Here is a 10,999-nt window from a genome sequence, read left to right as displayed (position 1 = left end):
GACACTAAAGTGTTACCAATATTCTTATTAACTCACCAAAGTATTTAAAGTGAGAAGGGGGCATAAACAGCATGCATTTTAACGTTAGACTTAAAATTTGTATGTTAAATCCACTATTGTATTGTATATAAATGTTCTACAGTCTATATACAATATTAAGTTCAATTACGCGGTCCCACTTTATATTAAGTGGCCTTAACTACTATGTACTTACATTTAAATTAATCATTTGGTACAATGCACTTATTGTGTACATGCTTTTACATTGTACTTATATTTAAAAAATGCCTGCATGTAATTACATCTGTAATTAATTTCTGTAATTACATTTATAATTACACTGTTGACCCATCCCTTACACCTTAACCCACCCTTAATCCTACCCAAACCACCAAACCTGTCCCTAACCTTATCTGTTTCCCACCTCAATAGCAGAAAAGTGTTTTGCAATACAATATGAACACAATAAGTACACTATACTTATTTTTTGATGTAAGGCCACTTAATATAAAGTGGGACCCACACATCCATACCCAAAACAAAAATTTTGAAGCAGTTATGTTTATTTTTGAAAACGTATGTTTTTAATAAGTAACTAGATAAGAACGTTTGCGCTGTGAGTGAATGCAGTTTACATTGTACTAAACGTAAACGTATCGTCAAGTTATGTTTACCACAGGCTTTATTTTACTCACTAATTCGAAAACCCCCATTATAAAACCCCATAGGAAAATGGGGCGAATTACTCTTCCGGGTTCTGACGTCATAGTTCCCCCACTCTATTTCTAAAATGGAAATAAAAATAAATTCAAACTAAATAGAAATGTTAAAAAGCATAAACTAATAAAATGACAAAAGCACATACAATTACAAAAACTTAAATGAAATAATATCAAAATAACACTGATGTAAATGGTTTTCACAATGTAATTGTGTTGGATTCTCCTGCATTACTCTCTTAGCTTTATATGTTTGTTGGTCTCTAACACATTGGGACACGTGAGGTGCCTGTTTTCCGTGTTGCTTTCTGTCTCAGGAGAAAGAGCGAGTCTGGGAGTGTCTTTGTCCTATTAGACGGATCTTTTCCCAGACTGAGCTATCAATTATTTACAAGGCTACTTGCTCATAAAAAGAGCGCAAGAAATGCCAAAGCCTGAAATGGCACGACAGGCCGTGGAAAGGTCAATCCATCTTTGTTGCTTTTCACAAAATGAGCATGTATTAATAACATTGTATTTGACCTGCCACTGTGAGGAGTAATCCAGAATGTCACGAACACATGTGTGACTGTCCTTGTGTCCTGAAGCCACATACCTGACAATTTCATATGTCAAGTTAACTCCATATGCCACGTCAATATGAAACCAAATAAAATGTCCCTACGGCCTGGCAGATATTGATATAGTTCAATTGTTGGCACACTGGTTTTATCCTATTTTTTGTCAGCAGGTCTATTTACAGAGATATAACCGTGATCACGTCCTCATGTTGTAACAGCTGAGGTGAAGAATTAGCAGTTACTGAATAGTCCTTTGTTGAAATCATGTTCACTCTCCTAAGCACTGATTCAGCAGCCCAGCTCTGGATTCTTCAAATACCTTTTTAATAAATGTAACTTGCGTATTTCAATCCACACAATAGTCTACGCGGTATCTCTAATTCACTTTATTCAATTATATATACTGTACATACAACCACACACTAAACCTGTTTTGCCTTTCCACAGGTTTTCTACACAACTGTCCAGATGGGTTGCAGTTGCTGTAGGATGATAAAAAGGTAAGACTGAAGGTATAAATCGTAGAGATTCTTTATTCTCAAGTATATCCATCCTGAAGATCCTAGATATTTCTCACATAACTGCTGTTGTTTAACAGCTCAGTCAGACTGTAGTCTCTCTAAAGCTGACCTGGGATCAGTGTTTGGTTGAAACTGTGGTTCAGTCTGCCAGCACTGCTCTGTTCTCTGTCAATAGACATATTATTTTAGGATCTTTCACTTTAACATTTATGTGGGTTGTTTTGATGCAGGGAGTTTATTTCACGGTAAATACACACAGATATTCACACTTTCAAAGCGCCCTTTAATTGCTCAGAATGTCACATTTCTGGGCTTAGTTTGAGCTGCAAGAATTGCCTCATGCAAATACTACAAATACATGCTTTCTTTTGGCATTTAACATTAGTAGTGTGTAGTCTGACTGGCTTTGTGTCAAATCTGTTGAACAACACCCACACATTTTAACTCAATTTATATGCAAGGGTGATGAGGAGAAGTATATAAATCTAAGGGGCTGTTTATACCTGGTCACTTCATGCATTTTGTCTGATCGGATAGCTATCTGATCGTGAAAAGGCAGGTGTAAATGCCCTCCGAAACGCATTCCAGACAGATATAAATCCGATCGCTCAAACCACTTCAGGAGGTGGCCTGGGCCACATTGCAGACAAAACTGGACCAGTGTAAATGCATCTGGTTGTTGAAACCACATTTATAAATTTTACTCCTCCCAAAATGTTAAAATAATAAAGTGTGAGAGCGTGTTATATGCTATATGACATTATAGTCAGATATGACTGCGCTAATGCAACACGCATCGCAGTGGACGAGTAGCTGAGCATCTCTTCAGCAAGCCGACGCGCAAACTGCTGCGAATGAAACACACAATCATCTTCATTAAAAGTAGTAAGACAAACTTATTTTTCCAGTGCTGATGAATTCCAGCGCTCTCCTATTGCGGTCTTTGATCTTGAAATGAGCTGATAATTAATAAAATGCAGCGCTTATCTTTTGATTTGGATAGTTGGCCAATCAGAGCACACCTCGCTTTTCAGAACAATGAGCTTTGTAAAAATTGACGCGTTTCAGAAAGGCGGGGCATAGAGGAGAAACAATAATCTACAGTATGTGGAAAATAATGTGTTTTTTGAACCTTAAACCGCATAAACACATTTCATTACACCAAATACACAAAATAATGTTCTTTTTAGCAACATCATATGACCCCTTTAAATTGAAATATAGTGCGGGAATTGAAGATCGGATTTAAATCCATTTTGCGACGACACGTGTATGTGGCCAAGTGTAAATGGAAACGTTTTAACAAATCCAATAGATATCCGATCAGCAAAAACGCATGAAATGACCAGGTGTAAACAGGCCCTAAGTGTTTAGTAAGATAGGCCTTTTACTTATTTCAAGTGTGTCCAATCTTGTGCTCCTTCAGGGCCAAAAAATCCTGCAGAGTTTAGCTGTAACCCTAATCAAACACACCTGAACCAGATAATCAAGGTCTTCACAATCACACGAAACAGGGTAAATATCTATAGAAAGGTGGCCCTCCAGGAGCAGAAATAGAAACCCTTGACGTAACGTTCAGACATCACAAAACTTCTTTTTTTTTTTACATTGTGCAAAGGGTTGTAGGCAATATTATCTGAAAAGATACACATTTTCAAAGCTCCCCCGGGAACAGTATATAATCCGGGCAACTGTTTAGGGCGAATAGAATGTGAGTTCCCAGACTTTTCTTGGATTATGTCAGATCCTGCTGCTGATAAACATTAGCATTCTACTCTGTTGCAACTTTTACCAGGCAAAAATGCCTTGCATTGCTAGACATTGTGTGTTGTTTAATGGGGGTAATGTTTACTAAGGGTAAAATTTCTCATCCTGCCAGGTAGAGTGGAAAATTCCACTTTATCCACCCTGAAACTGTTAAACTGAAATGGATTTTGAACCGAGGTGCTTAAACGTGGAGAATTTATAATGAAGCTGTATAATGAAAATCGTCTCATGTAATACACTAAAATGAAATACAATAAATGTTTTGGAATATGACAGAGGAGACGCACAAAGGACAGACAGATAAATACATGAACACCTAAGGTTGACATTGGCTCAGTAACATGCCTCTCTTTCCATGTGGATTTTCGGCGGACAAGGGAAGTGAAAAACAGAAGGATCTCAACAGGAGGTGTCTGACACAAATACATCAGGCTCACTGGGATTTGTGTCTCTCATTCTTATGTTGGTTTGACACTTTTTTCCTCTTTCCCTATTTAATACCTGTTTGTTGTGTAATTTTGTGTAAATATAGAACTGTAAATATTGTGTTATGTAATAAGTAGAAAAAAACAACAAATCCCTAAAAGTGGAAGGAGGACATAATGTGATGTTATCACTCATTCACCTGTTTGTCATTTCACATGTCGTTTCGCTACACTGGTTGTGCTTTCGTCAGTAAGGCCCTTTGCCTGGGCTATGCAAATTATGAGTGCATTCAAATGTCCTGCACATATCAGGTTCCAGTAGAACCCAAAAGAGGAACAGCATTTTGATGGAACCTGATGGAATTTATATATGGTAAGATTACCAATGATGGTCAAGATTGGAGGCCGGATAATTGGATAACAATTAGGTTTGTTTGTCTACCTACTTTTGAATATTATTATTTTATTCCAAATTATTGTACAGAAGAGTTTTGACAGAAAGAGTCCAACCACATTTTGTTTTTACATGTTATTTAGGGGTGACTGAATCTGAAGTCAATCATACTGCAAAAAATCCCTAAAAGTGGAAGGAGGACATAATGTGATGTTATCACTCATTCACCTGTTTGTCATTTCACATGTCGTTTCGCTACACTGGTTGTGCTTTCGTCAGTAAGGCCCTTTGCCTGGGCTATGCAAATTATGAGTGCATTCAAATGTCCTGCACATATCAGGTTCCAGTAGAACCCAAAAGAGGAACAGCATTTTGATGGAACCTGATGGAATTTATATATGGTAAGATTACCAATGATGGTCAAGATTGGAGGCCGGATAATTGGATAACAATTAGGTTTGTTTGTCTACCTACTTTTGAATATTATTATTTTATTCCAAATTATTGTACAGAAGAGTTTTGACAGAAAGAGTCCAACCACATTTTGATTTTACGTGGGGTGTTTTACATGGGGTGACTGAATCTGAAGTCAATCATACTACAAAAATAGGCTGCCATGGAAAAACTCAAATTATTCAAAATAATGTAAAAATGTTTTTAAACAATGCAACCCGTCTGCACAAATGGCTGTAGAGAAAACACCAAAACTGGCAGAAATGTGGATTACTGATCATTTCACAGTCAAAAAACAATGTTTGTGAAAGTGAATTTACAATATGAATATAATACAGGGGATGTCCATTCTGGAGGACCACCAGCTCCAACCTGCTCTAGCACACCTGTCTTAAAGTTTCTAGTGATCCTGAAGGTCTTTATTAGCTGGTTCAGATGTGTTTAATAGAGTGCTGCAGGAAAGAGCCTTACAGTTTTTCTCAGTCGATTTGACACATTTCTCCCAATGATTGTAACTGCTTTCAAAGCAATTAACAGCACAGTATAAACACTCTCTTATGTTGGCCAAACATTTTAGTTTTACTACATAACGCAGCTCTGCATTTTAGAAATTCTAGTAATGCATTTATTAAAAATAGATACTAACATCAAAACTAAACGTGTTTTCTGTTGATTTGATAAGATATTCAACTCTACATACAGACATTAATTACAATGTTTATCATGACGTTCTTTAATGAGTTGTATATCAATGAGTTTCCTACAAAAATGAATTTATATAAGTAAAAATATAAAAATAAATAAATAATACATGTACTGAAATCACTGAATTAATTGACTTTGACCATGTCTCTCAATTACATCTGGCCAGAGAATTTCATCTACATCACAACATATATTCTCACAAGTCATGCATTGTGGGGAAAAAACACAGCATGAATGTTGAATCCACACTTGACAAGCTTCTGCCTCAACATTTCCCTAGGGCTCTTTCATTGCTTGAAGACGACTTGCTTGGTTGTAAGGATTGCGATTATATACTTTGCATTTTCAAGAGGAGAAGAACTCCTCAGCTAGATTCATGGAAGGAGAATATGTGGAAGGAATACCATCCTGAAATGTGGGTGACATTTAAACAACCCTTGCACCAGTGCTGAATGGTGAAATTGGACATTGTCCCAAAAAAACTACAAAATGCTGCTTCATTTGCTCCTGATTAACCTGTGGTAAGAGGATTTCATTGAGGGGGTTTAAAAATGTAGGAGCCTTTTAGTGTTGTATGGGCTCAAGACATCCAGTGGTTGAAATTGTGACACACATTGTGATGTTGCCTCCTTGTTGTCCAGGGACATTGACTGTGGCATGATGGCCAATCGGATTCTGTTCTCTTCTCCTTTTTTGTTTGTTGAGATTGAAGCCAGCTTCATCAACATACAGCTGCTCATAATGAGTTGCACTGCTATCCAGCTCCAAAGTCCTCTAGAGTAAAAAGATCAGAAGGTACAATATCGCCGTGGTTTGACAGTAGTGGTATTGACTGTAAACTTGACACTGTAACTGTTGCCGAACTTTGAGTTCCCACTTTGACACAGCACTATAGGCATAGAGACGCCTGAGTTTTTCCAGAGTGTAATAGTATATGGATACATAATGCCCATGAAATGCATATCTTTGTATTTACAGTAAAAGTGCAGTAATTGTGTGGCATGCACATACCTGAACAAACTGGAATCACAACTCCTTCAATCCATCGGAGTTCTTTACTTGCTTCATCCGGATGGAATTTCTTCTTAGAAGATGATCAATTGTGATTGATCAGTTGTGAAGACTGCATTGGTGAATATTATGAAATAGTTGATTTTCCTATATTATTCTTTGCTGAATTTCTTTGAGGTGTTGTTTATGTTGTTCTGAACCACCATGTCAACAATGACAGGTTCTGTTCAATTGAAAATAGTCTCGTTCATCCACCTGAATGTTCTTGAACTTCAATTTTGGATAAGTAAGAACAAGAACTAGAAATAGACTTGGAAATGGACAAGACTCTAGGCTAGACTCATAGAACCAGAATGGTATTGTTACATATTGGTTTTCCCTCTGTTGATCAGTTTATGTTTGGCTGAACATTCTGGCCAGCTTCTTTCAAGGAGAGACCATGATATGTAACATGGTCAGGGTGGCTCGGATTTCAATTAAAAACATATGTACCCTCTACCTCTACGTCCTCCTTTAACACCCTGCAGTCCTCTTCCTTTGTTCATGTCTTCTTATATTTTCTTCTCTTCCACTATATCATTCCCCTCCAATCCTATCTTCCCATCTTGTCTCCCTCTACTCTTCCCTCTTCTCCTCTTTCTAAACTGTTCTTGCTCCTTGTCCTCCTCTTATACCATGTCCTCTTCTCCTCTCATCTACTTCTACCTCTGTCTATTACACCCCTCCCTCTACCCACTCCGCCACCTCTCTCTAATACACCTCTTTCTTTTCCCCTTCTCATTCTTGTTTTGCCTTTTTCCTTTTCCCCTTTTACAATTGTTGTAATTGAGATAAATGTGTAAACAATTAGGAAATTAGCATTTCCTTTGTTGTCTGTATTACTCACTCAGCAGATATTAATTTGGGGCTAATTGGAAACATACCAAGTGCAACTGAGAATTTAACAAGAAAGTTGTTGCATTTGGAAAAATTTTAAATTTTTGTGATTTGTGTAAAACTAATACGCAAAGTTGCAATCGTCTAAATATATTAAAGTTTTGGTTGGCTGTGTGAACTATTGTGAAAACATTTGATAATTTTGATTACTGTGTTAACTGTTTTGTGAGCAGTGACTTAAATATGGAGAAATGTGTCAAACTGACTGAGAAAAACGTACAAACCTGGAAAGACGTGTACGTCATAAAATACATCAATAAAACCCTACTTTTTTAAGCTTTTGTGTCTTGAAAAAGGTGGTTGCTAACAAATGGCTAAATGGGACTATACAGAGGTTGCCATCGTGCCGAGCAGGAAAACTCATCTACGTACTCAAGCTATATATTCTTCTATTACTGCCTCACGGTGTTTATAATTGTATTCTTGCAAACTATTCTAACTCAAAATTTCCAACTCATAGATTGTAAAGTTTGAAGTTGTCAGAAGCTTAGCTTGGTGACATTGAGGTCATGCAATCATAGTGTTGTTCATTTATAGCTTAGTTTTATCTCTCTCTCTCTCCTGGCTATTGTATTTAAACTTAAACTTCATAAAAATTGTTAATTTATAAAGATTATAAACAAAATGTGTAATATTCATAAACTTTTGTTGGTAACAGAGCTTATTTTCTGGAGTAATCCAAAAGCCAATAGAAAAAGGGAACCAGGGTAATACTAACTTGGGTTGGCCTACAAAATTACGTCTCAAAATTACGAAATAAATGATTACAAATAGAAATATGCAAAATAAACCCATTAATACCTTACAGAGCAACTTGGTGATTCTATAATTCTATTATAATTTTTTTTTTTTTTTTACAGTAAACTAATGAAGAATGGGAGCTCCTGTGCATCTGCGCACAGACACCGGCGTTCTTAGTGCTGTCAAAATAAAAGTCCTGTTCTTATCAGTTGATGTGTTAATTAAAAAATGCAAATATCGTCAAGGCCAATGTATTGGTCAACCACTAGTTCTGCTTCAGCATTATTTGTGATGTTTGAGCTTTATTTGAATCTTAATTGGGTTATAATGATTATTTGCACCAAAAAGGCCATCCAAAGTTCATTCCATTAAACCCTCTTCTCAACTGCCTCTCTGTTACAGTTACATCTATGACCCCTCAGTCCCTGTAGAAGTTCCTGGTCGGAAGCGGGACCCCACCAGCAGCTCTCTATATCAATCTCACCGATTCCCAGAGGAGGCAGACCACATTCCCAAGAAGCAGGGCTTCCACAACCTAGCATACAGCACCCATCCCAGCCCGACCAAACTCGACATCGACAACAACCACATCAACCGGCTCCATGCTAACATTCCAGGCGAGCAGATCCGATCGAGCCCAGCGGAGGGTGACCCAAGCCTTTACATCCTCCAGCCCGAGGGCGAGGGGATGCCCATAAAAGCCGCCCCCACCTTACGCGTCAATCCGCCCACACAGAACGAGCCGTTGTTGGGAACGGAACCGGGCAAGCGAGAGGACAGATTCCGAGACTCTGGGCTGGGCGGCGGAGGCGTAACAGACGGGACAGAGGGATCGGATGGATATCCCTATGGACAGGAAGATGAAGACGAGGACAGGAAGAGCAGGCTAGCCAGTACTCCGGACACGGCCGATGAGGAGAGTGTGCTGTCTGTGGATATACACACCAGCAGTACGAGCCTGTCCTCAGCAGACACAAAGCTCATGATAGAGGACAGAGAAAAGGAAGAGCCCTCGATCGAGAGAGGAGAGCAAGAGAGAGCGAAAGAGATTGATTGTGTGAGCGTCACAGACTCAATGGTGGCAGAGGCCTTGGCCGCTCTGGATGCGGCGACTGCGGGGGAGGATTCTGAGTGACGTCAGGTGGCTCACTAGTTAATGCTGACTACATGGGAGATTTCCATACTCACTCTCTCGCTCACCCTCTATATTTGAATACAGCCAAATAATAGCGCTCATGAAGCTTTCCTGTAGACAGTCTGTAGGTACTTTTATTTTGAATGGAAAAAATTCAAATGAAGCCTTGATAACAGGAACTGCTGCTTGTTTACACAACAAAAACAAACCACTTATGAGACTTACTTGAGCAAATGAAGGTCATGGACAAACTCAATTCTCAGACCAAACTGAAAGGACTGTTGCGTGATTTTCCTCAGTGCTGTTGTCTACACAGCATCATAATGAAATAAGCTCCATTTCTTATAGTCAAATATTATTTGTGACCCTGGAGCACAAAACCAGTCTTAAGTCGCCCTCAGATTCCAGATTTTCAAATAGTTGTATCTCGGCCAAATATTGTCCTATCCTAACAAACCATACATCAATGGAAAGCTTATTTATATTCAGATGATGTATAAATCTCAATTTCAAAAAATTGACCCTTATGACTGGTTTTGTGGTCCAGGGTCATATTTCTGCTCCATAACATAATGAAAGTACTCTTCTTCTGTAGCAACTGTTTGGAGGTGGGGCTAAATCATTCATACATTTTCTATACAAAGAGGTGGTGAAAAACATAAGCCAGTGTCCTGGTGTGGGGTTACTTCTGTGCTTAATGCACTTTTAGAGACTTTGTATGATTATATGATCAAACTGCTTAATACAGTGAAATCAAGTTTATTCAATCTCAACAGATCAATATGCTATTTCTTGCTTGTTGTTACACTGTGAATACATCATCAATACCCTCATAGAGCTGTAGGATGACATGCGCTTTATTTTTACACATAAATATACAGCAAGAATTGTGGGTGAATCTCATGAAAACATATTTCAACCAAAAATAAAGTGTGAAATTATATTTCGCATAAAATGCACGTTTATTCTGCATTGTAGATGACTGTTTTTATTTTTTTTTTATTAAATATTTAAATGTATAATTACATTATAAACAATATATCTTGAGATTATTACATTACAGTAAAGTTAATTTGAAGGGGAACTGCTTAATGCAAAGCATCTTCAGTGGTAGCTTCATGTATGCCAAATATAATTTCTTTTTTCTTTCGATTTTGAAATACGATCCATTCATGAGATTTCTCCATATATTATATATTTATGCTGTTGTTGCACTTTGTACATTTTAAAAGCAGTAGCGTGTTGAAGAATCAGGCCAGTGATGGTAGTTGATGCTCTATGCTCAGAGGTTATGCTCTAGTCCTGGTTAACTATCAGAGGCCTGATGAAAAGAACCCTGCTAACTTAGCTGTACCGTATGACGCTCATCTCATGCAGACATTTCTATACATTAGTGAAGAAATGTTTTTCAGAAAAATGAATGTAACCCCCTTAATACAAGACATTCTTATTTTTTCTTTTCTTTATGAAGGTCATAGAGTATTTCCAAATGTTTTACCAAGTATGCATTGTTTCGAACTTTATGTATTGGTCAGAATCATTTCTTTTAAACCTGTTAATGAGTAAATGTTATTGACAGGAACTGGTTTTCTAATGACATTATGACTACATTAAGTGCACATTCACAGTGAA

At 37.7% G+C, this 10,999-nt stretch overlaps 1 protein-coding gene across 1 annotated transcript in view; it reads left to right on the top strand.

Annotated features, from left to right (window-relative positions):
* The window catches only part of LOC107721656 (uncharacterized), a 22,424-nt gene extending 12,680 nt beyond the window's left edge, over positions 1-9,744 (top strand). The window contains exons 2-3 of the mRNA XM_016529776.1: positions 1,727-1,779; positions 8,635-9,744. Of these exons, the coding sequence (XP_016385262.1) occupies positions 1,748-1,779; positions 8,635-9,367 (765 nt within the window). The 5' untranslated portion in view covers positions 1,727-1,747 and the 3' untranslated portion in view covers positions 9,368-9,744. The remainder of the gene's footprint in view (positions 1-1,726; positions 1,780-8,634) is intronic.
* Positions 9,745-10,999: the final 1,255 nt, after the last annotated feature.

This window comes from Sinocyclocheilus rhinocerous, unplaced genomic scaffold (genome assembly GCF_001515625.1).
Source record: "Sinocyclocheilus rhinocerous isolate Xijiao unplaced genomic scaffold, SAMN03320098_v1.1 scaffold1382, whole genome shotgun sequence".
Lineage (NCBI taxonomy): Eukaryota > Metazoa > Chordata > Actinopteri > Cypriniformes > Cyprinidae > Sinocyclocheilus > Sinocyclocheilus rhinocerous.
This window is presented reverse-complemented; position numbering and strand designations above follow the sequence as displayed.